A 20,916-nucleotide genomic window follows, 5' to 3' on the forward strand; every position below is an offset into this window, starting at 1 on the left:
GGACAGAGGTTGCAACCTCCTTATCAGGACACCTGAGTGACTTGTCCAGCAGCAAACCAGCTCTTGGGTCAACAAGGCGATGCCTCCCTGTGGCATCTCCAACTCGTCGTCTGCGATTTGAGGATGAGACGGAGACGGAGGCAGAGTCTCGGTACCTTGAGCGACAGAGGAGACGGGCGGGGCAACGAGGGACAGGTGTCCTGGTCTCCAAACCAGACCTGAAACTGTACGTCAATGGCAGGGCGGGGGCAGTGCCACAGGAGGCGGGGCCACAGGGGGTTCAAGATGTTGTTGATGGAGAGCAGAGAGGATGGACGCTGGCAGGGGGGATGGATCAGTTTTACTCCTGTGGGACAGTCTTAGGAGATGGAGTTAAACTGAACCTCCATCTACACCCATCTGTACCTGAAGACCGGGGGCGGAGTCTGCATAGGTCGCGCCTCAACTTGAGGACTGAGCCAATCAGAGAGACGTACATTGGTTCTGTCACACCTGGTGAGACAAGCAGGGGAGGGGCCAGAGATCAGCATCTTGCTAACAAGCAGGTGAGGAGGAGGATGAATGAGGTGGAAATTAATGGAAACCAGGTGAACCTCTCTCATGCCACACCCACCGCAGACATGCCAATCAACCCCTACGCCCCCACTCAGCCCTCAGATTTAGCCACGCCCAACTCCAAAGGTCCCTCCTTCTTGTGTCCTGCATCAACGATGATGTCACAGAGCATCAGGCTCAATGGCACAAAGTCAGAAAAGAATCTGAGCCACGAGGAGCGAGAGAGACGTGCAACATCCAGGCCCTACAGGGAGCTCCAGTCTGGGGCAGAGGTGAATGAAAGGAAGTCTTGTGTGGAGGAAAAAGGTGTGGAGCTCAGGATGAAGAACACCTCCTTCTTCTCCTCCTCCACCTCAGGGACAAAAGGTGAGAACATTTACAGACCTGAGACGACAGGTGAGAACATTTACATACAACGTAACTTCATGTAGACAGAAGTACATAGAAAGTACATTGTACAGATTCAGTGTCTTCATTTGGTGCTGATCACTGTATCACATAAAACAAAGTAATCACACTACAGTCTGGTGTCGGGGTGGAAGTCAACTAGTTGAGAAGTCAGATTACTTTTGTACTTTTGCCATCATGTCTGACGGGTCACAGCCTGTAAACAGACTGATGCTGTGTGTAAGTGTAAAACACTTCTATACATCCATCTTCTTCTTTTTCACAACAACATGTGTTGTATATAAATGTTAAATCCAGACAGAGTTAAACTCAACTAACAGGAGTCACCACATTATCTCCACAGTGGCGGTTCGCCAATTCTCCACCGTTGTTTGTTCACACAGAACCAAATAGCTCCAGCATAAAGACGTATGTAATTCATATAGCAAGCCGGCGCCACGGATCCAAAAGAGGTGTGACGGTACACGTCATGATGATGACGTCTGTGTTTTTTCAACGCATTTCCCCCGGTATCCTCATGTTAATCTAAACATGTACCAGCTGACTGTTTATAATCATATGATGCTGTTATAATGTGTTGTGATGAGATCCTGACCCAGCAAACATCCTGGAAAGTGACAAAGTTACGCTTTTCACTCTAAATTTCATAATTACATAATCACCATCACTCAAAAGGACGCTGTCTAACTCTGTCAGTCGTGGGGAGGGAGGCTGTTTTCTGGGGGAAAGTTCACTGAAGTCTTGGTCGGAAGAGCTGACCATCACAGACAGGAGGACAAACAGGAGGAAAGACAGGAGGACAAACAGGATGACAGATAGGAGGACAGACAGGATGACAGACAGGAGGAGAAACAGGATGACAGGTGGGAGGACAGACAGCAGGAAAGACAGGATGACAAACAGGATGACAGATAGGAGGAAAGACATGAGGACAGACAGGATGACAGACAGGAGGACAGACAAGAGGACAGATAGGAGGACAGACAGGATGACAGATAGGAGGAGAGACAGGATGACAAACAGGTGGAAAGACAGAATGACAGACACTTCTCCACGTATAACTGCAGCATTTTTTCCTCATAAGTTGCCAAAGACATGTCCAGTTACTATGTTACTGTTGTTTGGTCCTGTAATGCTGCTGTGTGGGACATTTCTCTTTATTTTGTTGAGTGAAGGATCTGTTTAGTTATCAGACTGTGAAGACCATCAGATCGACACGTCCCGCTCCGCGCCGCCGGCTTATCCATTCACACTGGTTCTATTTCGCCTCTGATTCTACCTCTGATACTACCTCTGACACTATCTCTACCTCTGATACTACCTCTGACTCTACCTCTGATACTACCTCTGACACTACCTCTGACTCTACCTCTGATTCTACCTCTGACACTACCTCTACCTCTGATACTACCTCTGACTCTACCTCTACCTCTGATACTACCTCTGACTCTACCTCTACCTCTGACTCTACCTCTGACACTACCTCTGATACTACCTCTGACTCTACCTCTACCTCTGACTCTACCTCTGACACTACCTCTGATACTACCTCTGACTCTACCTCTGACTCTACCTCTGACACTACCTCTGATTCTACCTCTGACTCTACCTCTGACTCTACCTCTACCTCTGACTCTACCTCTGATTCTACCTCTGACTCTACCTCTGACTCTACCTCTGACACTACCTCTGACACTACCTCTGACACTACCTCTGACTCTACCTCTGACACTACCTCTGATTCTACCTCTGACTCTACCTCTGACTCTACCTCTGACTCTACCTCTGACACTACCTCTGATTCTACCTCTGACTCTACCTCTGACTCTACCTCTACCTCTGACTCTACCTCTGACACTACCTCTGACTCTACCTCTACCTCTGACTCTACCTCTGACTCTACCTCTGACTCTACCTCTACCTCTGACTCTACCTCTGACTCTACCTCTGACTCTACCTCTACCTCTGACTCTACCTCTGACACTACCTCTGATTCTACCTCTGACACTACCTCTACCTCTGATACTACCTCTGACTCTACCTCTACCTCTGACACTACCTCTGACACTACCTCTACCTCTGACTCTACCTCTGACACTACCTCTGACTCTACCTCTGACACTACCTCTGACTCTACCTCTGACTCTACCTCTGATTCTACCTCTGACACTACCTCTACCTCTGACTCTACCTCTGACACTACCTCTACCTCTGACACTACCTCTGACTCTACCTCTGACTCTACCTCTGATTCTACCTCTGACACTACCTCTGACTCTACCTCTGACACTACCTCTGACACTACCTCTGACTCTACCTCTACCTCTGACTCTACCTCTGACTCTACCTCTACCTCTGACTCTACCTCTGACTCTACCTCTGACTCTACCTCTACCTCTGACACTACCTCTGATTCTACCTCTGACACTACCTCTACCTCTGACTCTACCTCTGACACTACCTCTACCTCTGACACTACCTCTGACTCTACCTCTGACTCTACCTCTGATTCTACCTCTGACACTACCTCTGACTCTACCTCTGACACTACCTCTGACACTACCTCTGACTCTACCTCTACCTCTGACTCTACCTCTGACTCTACCTCTGACTCTACCTCTACCTCTGACTCTACCTCTGACACTACCTCTGATTCTACCTCTGACTCTGATACTACCTCTGACACTACCTCTGATACTACCTCTGACACTACCTCTGATACTACCTCTGACACTACCTCTACCTCTGACTCTACCTCTGACTCTACCTCTGATACTACCTCTGACACTACCTCTACCTCTGACTCTACCTCTGACACTACCTCTGATTCTACCTCTGACACTACCTCTGATACTACCTCTGACACTACCTCTGATAACTTCCTGTGTCAACACTTCCTGTGTTCTTCTGATGATTCATCTGAATTTTTTGATAAAAAAACAAACATCTGGAAACACTAACATCTCGTCCTCTGATTGGTTTACAGCTGAGAGCCTAGCCCCACCCACTTCAGACAGCAATGACAAGGGACAGGTCAGGCATCCAATGAGAGCAGAGCTTCACAGCAATGACGCTTCACTTCCTGAACCGTGAGTTTAACGCCACCGCTGGAAGTCCAGACCCAACCCTGACCCCAACGCATGTAGACTGATGTGTCTGAGCATCACTACGTCTGTACTAAACAGTCCAGCTCATAATTTACACCATATTACATTAATTTTATGATTAATTAATACATTAAGCAACTTACAACAAGTTCATTCAAACCACTAAGAAGCAGGTTGGAGGGGTGACGCAAGTCTGCAACATCGGCCCCACCCTCTTCAATATCTATATTCACAGACTGGCATGATTATAAGAACAATCACCAGCACCTGGTCTCAGTCTTACTGAAGAGGGTCTTCATCAGAAACTGGACCTTCTCCATCAAAAATGCCATTACAGGAAGTCTGTGATCCACCTGCAGGTGGAGTCGCACAGGAAGTTGGTGGCAGCTTTGATCTCTAACACGCTGCATCTAGGTCTCTGGACACACAACACTGATCTGATATCAGTGATCTGGTCAGCGGCTGAGACTGAAAGAAGAGTTTTACAGCTGATACACACAAACAAAGTGGATTCATGTGGATGATAACTAATGTCCTTGGGTCTTCAGTCTCAGTGTGATCTGAGAATGAGTCATGTCTGTTTCCTTCAGTTTCATGAGAAGAGATGAATCCTCTCGTCTCTCTCTGCGACGTCTCCTCTCCACCGTCAGACTGAGCAGGACTCGAACTGGCAGCCTCGACCGCCTCAGCTCACAGCCCCGCCCCTCAGCACCTGACCCCGCCTCCTCGTGTCCCAGGAAGTCCTCAGGCCTGTTGAAGAAAACTCTGTCAGTCCAGGCACTGAGTGTGGTGAGAAGATCTCCTTCTTCTTCTTCTTCTTCTTCTTCTTCTTCTCCTCCTTCTCCTCTAACCTGTATCTTTAATGTCTGGCCAGCAGGGGTCGCCCTTCTTGCAACTGAGGAAGTCGTCATCAGTTCAGACTGTTGTGTCGGAGCAGAAGAAGAACAAGGCTCGTTCTGCTGACTACAGACCAGCTGCTGATCAGTAAAACACCACTTTTTGATTTTATTGTCTGTTTCCATAGAAACTCAGATCAGCCAATCAAAATGTAACCAATCTGCCTGTCCTCCTGTCTGTCTCTCTCCTCCTGTATGTCTCTCTCTTCCTCTCTGTGTCTCTCCTTTCTTGCAACTGTCTCTCTCTTCCTGTCTGTGTCTCTCCTCCTGTCTGTCTCTCTCTTCCTCTCTGTGTCTCTCCTCCTGTCTGTCTCTCCTCCTGTCTGTCTGTCTGTCTGTCTTCCTGTCTGTGTCTCTCCTCCTGTCTCTCTCTTCCTGTCTGTCTGTGTCTCTCCTACTGTCTCTCTCTTCCTCTCTGTGTCTCTCCTCCTGTCTGTCTCTCTCTCTTCCTGTCTGTCTGGCTCTCTCCTCCTATCTGTCTGTTTCTCTTCCTGTCTGTCTGTGTCTCTTCCTGTCTGTTTGTCTCCTCCTGTCTGCGTGTCAGGTTCCTGCAGCGCTGTCTCAGTCTCGAGGATGTTGGTTCTCCCAGTTCAGTCCGTTCAGTCGGTCGAGTTCTTCAGGTTTGTTCTGACGGAACAATTCTGTTGGAAATGAGTCGACCGAAGAGCCGAAAGTTCGGCTTCATAATCAGCAGAGGGAGAGGACGACCCGACTCTGGTACTGTACACTACTGTAAATACTACAAATACTACTGCAAATACTGCAAATACTACTGTAGCAGGAGAGGGAGAGGACAACCAGACTCTGGTAATGTACACCACTGTAAATACTACAAATACTACTGCAAATACTACTGTGGCAGGAGAGGGAGAGGACGACCCGACTCTGGTACTGTACACTACTGTAAATACTACTGTTAATACTACAAATACTACTGCAAATACTGCAAATACTACTGTAGCAGGAGAGGGAGAGGACGACCCAACTCTGGTACTGTACACTACTGCAAATACTCCTGTAAATACTACAAATACTACTGCAAAAACTGCAAATACTACTGTGGCAGGAGAGGGAGAGGACGACCCGACTCTGGTACTGTACACTACTGTAAATACTACTGTAAATACTACAAATACTACTGCAAATACTGCAAATACTACTGTAGCAGAAGAGGGAGAGGACGACCCGACTCTGGTACTGTACACTACTGCAAATACTCCTGTAAATACTACAAATACTACTGCAAAAACTGCAAATACTACTGTAGCAGGAGAGGGAGAGGACGACCCAACTCTGGTACTGTACACCAGGGGTTCCCAACCTTTTTTGTGCCAAGGACCGGCAGAAGCATAAAAAAAATTCACGGACCGGTTGGCAATTTATGTCAACTTTAATAAACATTGTAGAAAAAACAATGCATTTCAAAATGCTATCATTCTTTTACAGTGCTAAATGCACAATGGTTTCATATATTAACCCACCAACAGGTGGCGACAAACGCTTATTTTATGAAAATAACAGCCTATTTCAATGGTCAGACCGCTTCAAAATTAGACATTTCGGCCACTTTGAATTGCGAAAGACATTAACGTTATTTCAATAGGCAACTCACACAGTTATTTCAGCCTATCATTTCTAAAAGTAGCTAAATGTAGAGATCAGGCTTTACAAATTTTGTCAAATCTTAGACCAAACCACACAAGAAAATACCTGACCAGACCAACAAGAACAGAACAGTTTGTACGTGATCATAAACTGGTTATTGATTGACTGTATATTGATACAGTTCCTCTTTAGCTGTACAGAAGACTTGTCAGCTGTTCTTCCTGTGGTTCCATTAACAATATGCATCCAAAACATACAGTTCAAAACCAGGATACAATAAAACTAAACAAAAAATAGGACCACTTTACAAATATTAATGGCATCAACTTACTGAGTCTGTTTGCCGGCCACAAGAACATCATACCGGGGCATGATGGGAGACAGTGAGACGCGCAGGGTATTCCTCACATTCAGTCTGCTTCTAAGTCTGGTCTTAGTGGTGGTCATGGCAGAAAAACCGGCCTCACACAGATATGATGTTGGGAACGGGAGCAGCGTCTTCAGAGCGAGCGTGCTGATCTCGTTGTATTCTCCCGATGCTTTGATCCAGAAGGATGACAGTGATGTTGAATCAAAGAGTGTTTTCAGTCCTCCGTCATTCCTGAGCTCAATCAGCTGGTCATCTCGTTTTGATGGGAGCCGGTCTCGACCATCGTCATTGTGAAATGGATCACGCATCCATCCTTTGCCATTCTTCGGGTCCTTTGAAGATGGGAAATAGCGTGGCTGTGTATCAACTCGCCAAGTCCCGCTGGCTCTTCCGAAAAGCTGGACAAGTTGCTGAACATGTCAAAAACACCCTGGTTGACACGCCGTGCCCAGGTTGCCAGTTTGGCTTTGAATCCGGCGATTTTGTCTGCCAGCCTGAATGTATCAGCCATCCTCCCCTGCATCGCCAGATTTAATTCATTCAAGGACATGAACATGTCGCTCAAATATGCTAGTTTTGAGAGCCAGCTCTGGTCACTAAAGTGCTCTGCTAAAGGTGATTGTCTGTCGTGGAGGAATTTCTGTAACTGCTCCCTTAACTCGAACACTCTGGTTAACGCTTTTCCTTTTGACAGCCACCTAACCTCTGTATGTAGAAGAAGGCGCCTGTAATCAGCATCCATGTCCTCGCACAATAATTCAAACATCCGCGAATTCAAGGCATGGGCTTTGAAGTGGTTAATAACCCGTATTGTGTCGTTCAGGACTGTGTGGAGTTCAGGGGACATTTTCTTGCTTGCCAGCATCTCGCGGTGAATCATACAGTGAGTTGCCTCGCATTCCGCCACCACTTCTTTCAGCTTGGCAGTAAACCCCGACAACCGGCCCGTCATCGCGGCTGCCCCGTCAGTAAAGACCCCAACACAAAACGACCAGTCCAGTCTGCCTGCAGCGTATTCCTTCAACACTCTGAATATTTCTGAGCTGGTGGTTGAGCTCGGAAGTGAAAGACAACAGAGTAAATCTTCATGCACATCATCCTGATGCACATATCGGACGTACACCAACATTATTGCCTTATTTTCTACATGAGTGGATTCGTCCACTTGTATTGCATACCACGGAGATGCTTTTATTCTGTCCAGCAATTGTCCCTCAATATCCCCGGCAATATCATCGATTCTCCTGGCAACAGTATTGTTGGAAAGTGGAACCTTTCCCACCATGTCAGCCGCTTTTCCCCCCAAAAGTTCGAGACAGATGTCTTTTGCAGCGGGTAGTATTAGCTCCTCTCCTATTGTGAAGGGCTTTTTAGCTTTGGTAATCTGGTGAGCAACGAGATATGAAGCCCTCGTTGCAGCTAAGTTAGCTGATGCTGTGGCTTTTAAAACTTGCTTCTGCAAATCCAACTCACGTTTTTTCCTGTCAAAAAAATCCACTGGTTTATCTTTGTGAGAAGGATGCTTTGTAGCTAAGTGCCTTTGGAGTTTGGATGGCTTCATTGCTTCGTTGGCGAGCGTTTCTCCACATAAAACACACAATGGGTTTTGCGCCTCCGAATCGCCCGTTGCAACAAATCCATATTTTATATAGGAGATGTCATACTTGCGAGTGAAGCTCTGTTTGCTTTTTTTTTTTGGTAACATTTTCCACTTGTTCATCACTATTTCTTTTACTCGAACAACCCGCGAAGAAACGGCTCATGGAGGTTTGCTGAGGTCCACTCATCTATGCGTAGGCTAATGTTGCACCCTAACCTGCATACGGCACCTGTGCGTTGCTAATTAGTCCGGGCGGGTACCAGTGTAAGGAACTTATGATCCGCCAAGCCATCGCAGGGCCGCTCATAGACACCCGCGGCCGGCCGCGGGGGGGGGCGACCGCGGCCGGCCGAAATGGCTCATAATAATAAAAAATTATTATGAGCCATTTCATGGCCCGGTAGGAACAGCTCCGGGGACCTGGGTTTGGGAACCACTGCTGTACACTACTGCAAATACTGCACATACTACTGTAAATACTACAAATACTACTGCAAACACTACTGTAAATACTACAAATACTACTGTAGCAGGAGAGGGAGAGGACGAGCTGACTCTAGTACTGCAAATACTACTATAATTACTACTGTAAATACTACAAAAACTACTGTAAATACTACAAATACTACTGGAAACACTGCAAATACTAATGTAAATACTACAAATACTACTGTAGCAGGAGAGGGAGAGGACGACCTGACTCTAGTACTGCAAATACTACTATAATTACTACTGTAAATACTACAAATACTACTGTAAATACTACAGATACTACTGTAAATACTACTGTAAATACTGTAAATAATACTGTAGCAGGAGAGGAAGAGGACAACCTGACTCTGGTTCTGTAAACTACTGCGAATACTGTATTAATACTGTGTTAACGGTGTATTAACAGTAGTATAACGTGTGTTCTGTAGGTGTATTAATACTGTGTTAACGGTGTATTAACAGTAGTATAACGTGTGTTCTGTAGGTGTATTAATACTGTGTTAACGGTGTATTAACAGTAGTATAACATGTGTTCTGTAGGTGTATTAATAATGTGTTCACGGTGTATTAACAGTAGTATAACGTGTGTTCTATGGGTGTATTAATACTGTGTTAACGGTGTATTAACAGTAGTATAACGTGTGTTCTGTAGGTGTATACGTGGAGGACATGGTAGACAGCAGCACAGAGAAGTTGTATGCCGGCCTGCTGGCGGTTGGAGATGAGATCCTGGAGGTGAACGGAGAGAAGGTGGCCTGCCTCAGTCTGGACCAGGTGACCCACCTTCTGAGCCAGGACACTTCTGCCACAGTACGAGTGCTCCGACACTGGAGGACGCCTCCACGTTGACCACAACACTGACTGACTGCGACCACAGCCACCATCATGACCACAAGTCATCCTGAGAGTAGCTTCCTGAGCTTGAACTGAAACACGTGAACAAAGCAAAACAAACCTTCTGAACCACTGTCTGCTCTGAGCTGACCACAACATGACTGAGACAACAACCTGTGAGCGGCTGGTCCAACCAGGACCTCCAGAGGACCCACCTCCACCTCCACCTGGGAGGGCAGGGGTTGGACCGAGTGGTTGGCCCAAACAGGAGTTTAAAGTTATGACTTTACTATCACCTGAAAGTCATTTCATCTGCTGCTGTTTCTTTATATCTAATCAACATGAAAACAGGACATCAAATTCTCCACCTTGTGTTGTCACAGATGTACAGGTAGATGTAGATCCATACAGGTGAGGGAGGTCCACTGCAGTTTGCACTGATGTGATCAGAAGTGATCAAAGCGAGGCGTGCAGTAAAGTGATCAGCTGTGAAATGACTCTGGTAATATTTATTAGAGCTGCAGGTGTGATGAAGTTTGTTATGAAGTCCTTGAAGTTTTTCTTCTTTTGTAAAACTGAAACATAAAGTTTGGAAAACTTCTGAACAAAACTGCAGAACAGAACATTTGTTTTAAAATGCAGAATGAGCTCTGTGCTGCCTCTAGTGGCAGAAAACATCCACTGTAGCTTCAGGGGGCAGAAATGACTTCATTACAACTGTTGGACCAAAATAATGAGAAGATGATGACCAGCAGACTTCGTGTGTTTGAACACGTCAGCAGGTTGATCTTGTGACTCTGAGCTGCCGTCAGCTTTAACAAACAAGTCACATCATAGAAACCTAACATGCTGTTTAACGCAGTTATCAGTGTTGTACTCAGTTACTTGGTGTCGCATAAACTATTAGTATTTTAGGAAACTCTGCAGTATTTCTGTATTTTCATATGTTTGTTATATTTTCAGACAAATTAAAGAAACGATGAACTGAAGCTTCATGTCGCCTGTTTAATGGCTCTGAGGTGGAGGGATGAGGCAAAATATAAATAATAAGTTTATTTATTGTGTTTGTACATCTGTCACAATATCTAATGAGTCGACACGTATCGATCTGAGTGCCTGATTCAGGAAGCAGCTTTAAAATAAAACTCTGAGTTGACTGATTTTGAGATTTTAAGCTCAAGAGTTTTCGATTTCAGAACAGCTGAGTTTGTTCAGCCCGAGTTAAACATCAGTGATGTTCTGATAATCCATTGGAGCTGAAATATGAACTTTATACTGTTACATTTTATTCAGTATAATCCACATTCATCATTTAACAGATTTGGATTCTTTACTGGATGATTCTACCACCTGTTAGGCTGCATTCGATTTTTTAATGTATTTATTCATCTGTAATCTGACTGCAACAATATACAGGTGGAAGCAACTAAAGATGAAAATGTGGATCAAATAGGTCCGATATAGTTTACTTATTGACCTGTGATTGATTCTAAAGTCACAGTCCGACCCAATAATGATGATTCTGGTGATGTACTGTTGTAAACATGAGTAAGTTAAAACTGAGTGTAAATTTTCTACAACATCTATTTTACATTTAAAAATCTTGCTCAACAGAATTTATTTCAACAGTCACTGAAATTCTGTTTAAACACAGTAAGACAATGTTTATGCAGCTTATATCAAATATTACTACATTATATCAAAAACACGTTGATCGTTGATTATTGTCTGATGACAGTAAGAGTGAATCATTAAAGATCTCCGTCTTCACACTGATGACAGGTTGATCGTACAGTTGTCATGTTAAAGGTGTTCCTCAGGTAATGAACGATTATCTAACAAGGATATTAATGTTTCTAAACCTGTAAACTTGTTCTGATATGTGCTTTGAAATTAAACACACAGCTGCTTCAGGCTCAGCAGGAGGTGACAAGTCAGTTTATTATATTAATATAATTATCACTGTTACTGGTAACTCAGTCAGTTACTTTAGCATTTTAGTTACTTTAGTAACTGACCCTGAGTTTAAGTTACCTCTTTCTGTGTAACAAAAAAATGAGTTGACTGAACAAACTCAGTTTTCACTAACCTCCTCAGTCGATGTGCACAGAAACAAAAAGTGATCAGATGTTTGAACTGCAGAATATAAACTGTAGTTACAACATTTACAATGAAAACAGTCAAATCAAAGATGCTGAATAATGAGTAAAACCCAAAACACGTCACAGTATATCACAAATTCTCAATTAATAACTTCTATAATGCTTATCAATACTAAATATGGTGGTCTGACATGAAATGGTTTTAAAGATCAGTCGGATTTTCTTTTCTGAATCTGTTTATTGAAATAAGAATTACCTGCTGACACAAAAAAACATTATGTGGACAAAAAATAGAATAAAGACAGAAAATGTTTTTCATTCATCCATCAATATGACAGTTTAATTAAACTGATCAATAAGACAGTTTAGTTAAACTGATCAATAACAGTTTATGGTCTTCATTCAGCTGTTCAGTCACTGATCTGTTCTGCTGGTCCGATTCATGATGTGTCATTAAAATGTAGAGAGGTTATCATTACTTTTATTATTATTTATTGTTAAATTAAGTATTATTAAAGCTGTGAGGAAACATTATGAACAATGTTTAAATAATTACAATTATATACTAAATGAAATACTGAAAAATCTGCAGTTTTATGTAAAAGAAGAAAAGCTTTCTGCTTAATTTGTGAAAATCAGCAGAATAAAAAAAAAACTGCTCTGTTAAGAGAAAACACTCATTAAATCTTATGAAAAATTAAATTGACATTTTCATCCAAAGAAAAATAAAAAATAATCTTTTGATGGAAAACTACTGGATGGATTTACGAGTTAGTGTTAAATCATGTCAACAGAATAAACACATTAAACAAAAGAAAGTTATCGTTAATTTATGTATTCAATTAGTGTTATTTCCATCAGTCAGAGTTCACAACACTGTGCTTTTAATTTGGTAGAATAGTAACAGGAAATATTTTAACTTGTAACACGTCATCACTTGCTGATGTGTAAATTTCACTGCCATGCGTACCATAGACATAATGGTGGGGGACGATGTGATTGGCTGCTTTGTCTTACAGCTCACCTGATTTCAACTAATTTATAGGAAAGAATAAGTTACGTCACTCGTTTACCTTCGGGTATTCGCTTCCTGCTGCTGTTTCACATTAAAAGCCTTCCAGACGTTCACTAGAGAAAGGCTTTTATTGCAAAGGAGCAGCAGGAATTGTGTCTTAATGACAGTTTAACAGTATAAGAGTCCACTGATCAATAAATTGATCAATATGGTACAGGAAAATAAAATAAAATGAACAAAATAAACTGTTGGAGGAAACTAACGACAAAAAAATAAAACATTAAACATCAGTCACTTCAATACAACAAACGCTTAGTGTAAACAGAAAGATCACAAAAACAACAGAAACTGGACATTTTAGTGTTTTACATCATTTCCTCAAACCTCAGAGTAAACACCCAGGATTAAACCTGAACTAATGCAGGATTAAACCTGAACTAAACCAGGGTTTAATGGATTAGAATAATAAAAGTGGATGGAAAAACCTGCACTTAACTGGAGCTTAAACTGTAATTAAACCAATTATAAAACAGTATTCAATGGTTTCAATGTAGAATCACACAGAAGTCAAACTGGAATTAGATTGAAGTTACTGAAAGTAAAAATGAGAAGGAGTTTATCTAGAGGTAAACTGGTGTTAAGTAAATTAGACTGAAGTTTAATGGGAGTTAAACTGGTTATTTTCAGCCCTTTAAATAAAACATGAAACATTACAATATCAAACATGTTTCCACGTCTTCGATATTTTTAACAGTCAAACACTTAAAGAACCAAAAGTGCCTTAAAGTCCCACTCATAGGGAGGAGAACGCCCAGGGGAGTCCAAGAGTCTAGAAGAGTCCAAAAGAGTCCAGTAAACTTCAGTAAGGTCTAGGAGAGTCCAGTAGAGTCCAGTAGAGTCCAGTAGAGTTCAGTAGAGTTCAGTAGAGTCCAGTAGAGTTCAGTAGAGTTCAGTAGAGTCCAGTAGAGTCCAGTAGAGTTCAGTAGAGTTCAGTAGAGTCCAGGAGAGTCCAGGAGAGTTCAGTAGAGTTCAGCAGAGTCCAGGAGAGTTCAGCAGAGTCCAGGAGAGTTCAGTAGAGTTCAGCAGACACAGCATTAAGATAAGTTCTGTGCTGATAGGAAGAGGCATCAATCAGATGATGAAGAAGAGGAGGATGACAACGAAGAGGATGGTGAGCAACACGCCGATAGCACACCACTGACGACGATCTGCAGAAACACAATTAACAACTTTCAACTAAATATAACAACCGATAACTATAACTACCACCAACTATAACTACCACCAACTATAACTACCACCAACTATAACTAGCTATAACTATCACTAACTATAACTATCTATAATGCACTAACTATAACTATCACCAACTATAACTATCAATTTCTATAACTATGACTATCACTAACTATAACTATAACTATCTATAACTACCATAAACTACAACTACCACCAACTATAAATATCACTAACTATAACTACCACCAACTATAACTACCACCAACTATAACTATCGCTATCTAAATGCGCTACCTATAACTATCACCATCTATATCGATCACTAACTATAACTATCACTATCACTAACTATAACTATAACTATCACTTTCATTAAAGACCCAAGATGGCGGCGCGCACGGATCGCGAAGCCCTGTGTTTCTCCAGATTTTGTGAATTACTGGTTATCTGCTTGTTTGTTTCTAGTCTTTTCGCTAAACACAGTTTAGCGTATATATCGTACAGCCGACAGGAACTTTTGAACATCGGTTCCTACAATTCCGACAACTTAATGGGCAAACTCCCAGAGATTGCCAAAACAGCGGGACCAGCCAGCTCCGCTCTACCGACTGGAAATAACCACAGGTGGCGTCGAGATCGTAAACAAAGACGGGGGAAGCGAGGACGGCTAAAAGCTAGGCTAAAGCTAACTCCTCATCAGCTCTCTCTACCAAACCTTTTCCTCGCCAATGTTAGGTCTCTGGCGAACAAAATGGATGATCTGCGGCTGCGGATCACCACCCACAAATGGACTATGGACTGCAACATCATGATTTTCACTGAAACCTGGCTCAACAGCGACGTACCCGACAAGGCTAGGGTTAGGGTTAAACTTGGTGCACAGACACTACCATCATCAGGAGTCACTGCTCAGCTAACCGAGAGTATCTCATGGTTAAGTGTAGACCTTTCTATCTGCCCAGAGAGTTTACATCTACCGTTGTGACTGCAGCTTATATTCCACCGGATGCTAATGCTAAGATTGCAATGAAAGAACTGCATACTGCTATTAGCAAACAACAGACTCTCCATCCCGAGGCAGCCTTTATTGTTGTGGGTGACTCCAATCACTCCAACTTGGAAGACTGTACTACCCAAATTTCACCAACATGTCTCCTGCCCCACCAGAGGAGACAAGACATTGGACCATGTCTACACAAACAAGGCTGATGCCTACAAAGCTGTCCCCCTCCCCCACCTAGGTCAATCTGACCACCTCTCACTGTTCCTTCTGCCTAAATACTCTCCACTCATCAGACGTGTTAAACCCACAGTGAGGACAGTCAAAGTTTGGCCAGAGGGAGCAGACTCTGCACTTCAGCAGCGTTTTGAAAACACTGACTGGAATATGTTTGCCACTCAGGCCACCCTCGACTCCCACACGGACATCGACCTATATGCCTCCTCCATTCTGGACTGTATCAACTCCAACATCAACAGTGTTACCGCCCTCAAACGGATCACCACATTCCCTAATCAGAAGCCATGGAGAGGTCCGACTCCTGCTGAAAGCATGTGACACCGCCTTCAGATCAGGTGATGCTCGGGCCTATAGCTCATCCAGGGATAACCTGAAGAAGGGCATCAAAAAGGCCAAGCACAGCTACAAGCTTAGGATCGAGGAACCCTTCAAGAACAACTCTGACCCCCGACGCATGTGGCAAGGCATCCAGGCCATCACAGGCTACAAACCCACCAACACCTCCTCTCCATCCAGCGACGCTTCCTTACCTGATGAGATTAACCACTTCTATGGCTGCTTTGACAGGGACAAGGAGGTGGCCATCGAGGCTGTGCTCCCTGCAGACCACCAACCCCTCACACTCTCTCCCACCGACGTGCTGCGGCACTGAGCAGGGTTAATGCACGGAAGGCTGCTGGTCCTGATGGTGTCCCAGGACGTGTCCTCAGGGCCTGCGCTGTGCAGCTGCCTGAGGTCTGGACTGCCATATTCAACCTGTCGCTAGCCCAAGCAGCTGTCCCCGCGTGCTTCAAAACCACCTCCATCATGCCGGTGCCAAAACACTCCACTGCAGCGAGCCTTAATGACTTCCGCCCTATAACTCTTACTAACTATAACTATCTGTAACACCTTGATCCCACCGGGTACGTCGCCATGATGACACGTGTGTGACGCAGTTTTGTTCTGTCCTCCAGGTGGGTTCAGGTCTCACTGGGCTGGTTCAGAAGCTGAGCGTCATGTCAGCCTGATGTTATCGACTTGCTTAGACTGTGTTTGTTTCTGTCTGAGTACATTATGTCGTTACATCCTTTCATTTAAGTGTGTTTATTGTTACTATTTGTGACTGTGTTGTGCTGTGGATCCTCAGTCTGCACAGGGTGTTTTATTTTGAACTGATGCACTATGCCGTTCCTGTGTCTGACTTCCTGTCTGGCTCGATGTGCTATGTGCAGCTTGATGTGGCTGCTGTCCGCCCCGGTCAAAAAGAGACTTGGTGTGTATTCTCCACGGAGAAGAGCGGAGAGATGCTGCTGCAAGGCGCCGTGACGCAGCCGGAGGAACCCCGAATGTCGGCTAGAACAGCTGTGATCAGCTCTGGAACACGACGCCGTTGTGCCTGGTGGGATCAGGGAGCTTCATCCAATCAGAACACAGCCTGACTCTAATATTGGCCTGTTATTATTTTAAGTAACCTGCTGTTTCTGATACCTGATCAATACAGTTAGAATAGGCAGGCAGCACTGAACATAAATCTGGTCTAACAGAAAGGTGTTGTATTTCTGTCTCTACTCCACTAAAAACAGATTACCGCTGGTCATGTGAGACACTTTGGCCAGTTTCTTCATGACGTTGTCCAGTCGGGACTGAGTGTTGTCCACCTCATGACTGAAGTCGTCCAACATCCTGCAGGAAAAACACAAAATTAATCAACAAATCACAACCTGTTTTTAGGGTTATGGTTTCTCAACAATTTCCACGCATCTGATCCATAACTGCACCATCATTTTACAGTATATTTGCATTAAATCTGCAGTATTTGTACAACACTAAGGTTTTTTTGTTACCACTGCTAGTGGGTATTTTAACTTTTTTATACACTTTTAACTTTATGGAGTTCATGTTAATCTTGTGCTGCTGCTAAAACTGCATCTGTTTTATCTGATATCTGAGTGATCGGTCCAGGACTGATGTAAATCTGCTCTAAGGACTGAACTTCTCAGTGATAACTAAAACTGAATATGGTGGATCTTTACACGGCCTGTTCGTCCAGCTCCATGCCGATCCTTTCTGACATGTTCTTCAGGACTCCGATTGTTCCCGACACGAGCTCCAGCTGTTCATCCTGCTGTTCCGCTATCAGCTGATACAAACACACACACACACACACACACACACATTATATTTAAATCCAACAATTTCATGACTTTTTTCCTTCGTATCCAAAATATTCTCATATCTCTGAGCTCTGTGATTGGCTGTTTTATTGGACGGGTGTTACTGTACCTGCTGCTGGACCTGCTGTTCCTCTATAAATTGTGAGTTGGCATTCTGCAGTTGTCGGTCCAGTCGGCTGTATTTATCAGGACCGGGCTGCCAGATCGGACCCTGAGCACTGTGCTCACCAAGCAGAGCCTGAACATCACAACACAAAAACACACTCAGACATTATGCTTCAGCAGCAGCTTTACATCCACACAGGTACCTAGGCGGCCATTACTATAACCTCCAGGACCCCCTGGGACCTCCAGGACCACCTGGGACCTCCCGGGAAATCTTATTTGTTGAATCAGAGGACGGATCACCTGAGTTCAGGTGAGTTACCTGTTTGTTCTTTCTGTCCACCGAGGCAGACGTTGGACTCGACATCTTCTCCTTCATTTCCTTCAAGACAAATAAAGTCTGCTCAGTCAGCAGCCAATCAGATCAAACCAGTCTTCAGATTCACCTCAGCCAGTCACATCATTTTCAATCAAATTGGCCAGTAGCTGAGTCATGACACTGGGGTATGGTCTCTTCACCTGAGCAGGTGACAGGTGAGTGTTACCTGCTGTTATAAATAATGCGTACCTTGACCGTCTGTCTGGTGCAGGTGATGAAGGCCTTCCTCTTCGTCAGCTCAGCTGTGTCCAGGTTGAACTTCTTTGGGTTGGATTCAACGATGCGTTCACTGACAGTTAAGGAACACGCTGATCTGTAAAAGTTTAACTCAGAGTTCAAACACGTTGTCGCTTATAAAGGATATTGATCGTCTCATCCAGGTCCTCCAGGTCCCACTCAATGGAGCGCAGGCTGTTCCTCAGCTCATTGGTCGTCCAGTCCATCTCCTCCTTGGAGGCGCCACCCCCCTCCTGCAACAGCTCGCTCCATCTGTGATGGAGACTCTGCGCTGCATTCACTGCCTTCTGGACTTCACTGTTAACAAACAGACAACATATTAACAGCTGACTCCAAGTCTGTTGTTCAGAATTATTGAAGCGAGCTGATTGAGCCTCAAACTGCTGATTTTACCAAGAATCACTTGAGACACTTTTCTAGTCAAAGTAAATGACCAGTACTTAATCAGTGCAATATACAGAACAGAGGCGATTAATCGGCGCAGGTAGGACTTTCAGTTATCGTCTGAACTTGGCTCTGATAGTTGCCGATGGCTCCACCGACCGCGGGTGATGTCACCATCTTGCATGGAGGTAACGCTGAGTCAATCATCATCATCTGAGGCCACTTCTGCTGAAAATATCTAAATCCTCTTATTCTAAAGTGAACAAACTGACAGACTTTAGTAACTGCTGTGCGTTAACGTTAGATATGCAGCAGCTACACAGACTTTAATTAATGTCACGTTTCTCAATGTAGACTAACAGACTAACGTTACATCAGAGGTGATTCTCCACTCCATGAAATACCGTCCACACATTACTCTGGTGAGGGTCACAAAATACGGGCTGATGTTAAATCTTCGTGGCCCTGTTGTAACGTTAAATGTTGCAACAGCTGATTTTACTGGAGGCTGACGAGTGTGGCACTCAAGTCATATCTAGTCTCACATAGGCAGACCGCTCTCACCTGACCCGTTTTCAGTTTATCTAGTCTCGCTTACATAACATGACACCATCACCTCGCCCACGATGGGGACAGGACACTGAAGACAGCCGGGCAGGAACAGAAACCTTTCCGTTAACTTCATACTGTTCTGTGACGCTCTCGCTTCCAAATAATCCAGCTAGAGTTTCACCAGAACTTTTCACCAAGAGGATGGGATGGACCAGGCCGGGCCCTAATGTTCACTTCAACAGTTTTAATAAAGTTAATAACAAAGATTGTTCAATTTCAACAGAGTTACATTAAAAAAAACAAAAAAAAAAAACATTTAAAATATGACTATAGATGACCATGTTGTACCAGTCCAGCTTTCAAAAATAATCTACATTTTAATTAGTTTTATCCTCCATCTTTGACAGGATGACTGACACACACACACACACACACACACACACACACACACACACACACACACACACACACACAGGCTCCGATCAATAAGACTGAATGAGTCCTTTAAGCTGCCATGTGTCTGATTAATGACTCATTTAATGATAAACAGGAGCACGTGCTGCTGAACGAAGATATGAATTTTAACAAATATAAACATGTTTATCATTCACAGATAATAAACATGTTAATAATAATAATAATAACAACAACAACAAACTGACTTTGACTCCTGTTTACAGACCTGATGCTAAGATCAAAGCAACATGCTAACATGCTAACTCAATCATTACACACTGTTAGCTAACGTTAGCACACGTTAGCACAGTGGCAGGCTCGCTGTTAGCTTAGCGGTGAGCTAGCTGCCTGTCTGTCTGCTGTTTAACCTCAAATCAAACTGGTTCTTGTCGCTGTGGCTTCATTGATTATCGATTAGCCATCAGCTCTCCGCAGGCTAACACTAGCCGGTAGCCCCTATTAGCATTGGCTTGGTTAGCACGGTTTAAACACTTCTGACCCCTTGACGACGAAGAACGGGTCTTCCATGGACATGTTGCTGGTTCCGGTTCAGTCACAGCGGCGCTCCATCACGGTAATCCTGATCAGCACCGGATCCGTTTAACGATCTGAACTTTATTCACTATAACTCGGATTAAACCGAGTTTATCTCCATCAGCCCTGCTGCCGCTTTGTTTACATGCAGCGGCGGCCTCCGCAGCGGAAACGACCCGGTGACGTCACACATTCGTCACCAAAAACAAGCAAGTAAATAAATTAAAAAATATGAAATGATGATGAAAAAACATGAAAATAAGACCAGGCGTAGTCATTTAATAATAAAAGTTAATAATTAGGTTCGAAGATGTTGATGATGAGTCAGCTGATCAGCTGATCTGTGTCTGACTTCAGGCTACTACTGATCTACAACACATCTATACATTATTTACATTATGTACATCTATACATTATGTACATTATATACATCTATACATCATGTACAGTATACACACTATATACAGTATACACACTATATACATATATACATCTATACATTATGTACATCTATACATTATATACATATATACAGTATATACAGTATACACACTATATACATCTATACATTATGTACATCTATACATTATATACATATATACAGTATATACAGTATACACACTATATACATCTATACATTATGTACATCT

At 43.6% G+C, this 20,916-nt stretch overlaps 1 protein-coding gene across 2 annotated transcripts; it reads right to left on the reverse strand.

The window, feature by feature from the left end:
- Positions 1-12,187: 12,187 nt before the first annotated feature.
- stx6 (syntaxin 6) lies at positions 12,188-20,433 on the reverse strand. 2 transcript variants are annotated; one of them, XR_012179824.1, is made up of 9 exons: positions 20,232-20,421; positions 18,468-18,637; positions 18,293-18,387; positions 18,047-18,106; positions 17,729-17,857; positions 17,479-17,585; positions 17,034-17,128; positions 15,994-16,841; positions 12,789-14,192 (listed from the first exon to the last, which is right to left on the reverse strand). XR_012179824.1 is itself a non-coding variant. In XM_073476137.1 (8 exons), the coding sequence occupies exons 1-8, from the start codon at positions 20,264-20,266 to the stop codon at positions 14,116-14,118; spliced, it is 768 nt and encodes a 255-aa protein (XP_073332238.1). In that variant the 5' UTR covers positions 20,267-20,433; the 3' UTR covers positions 12,188-14,115. The 2 variants fall into 2 exon arrangements, 1 of the variants encoding a protein (XP_073332238.1); XM_073476137.1 differs by lacking the exon at positions 15,994-16,841 and having other exon boundaries at positions 12,188-14,192; positions 20,232-20,433.
- Positions 20,434-20,916: the final 483 nt, after the last annotated feature.

This window comes from Pagrus major, chromosome 11 (genome assembly GCF_040436345.1).
Source record: "Pagrus major chromosome 11, Pma_NU_1.0".
Classification (NCBI taxonomy): Eukaryota; Metazoa; Chordata; class Actinopteri; order Spariformes; family Sparidae; genus Pagrus; species Pagrus major.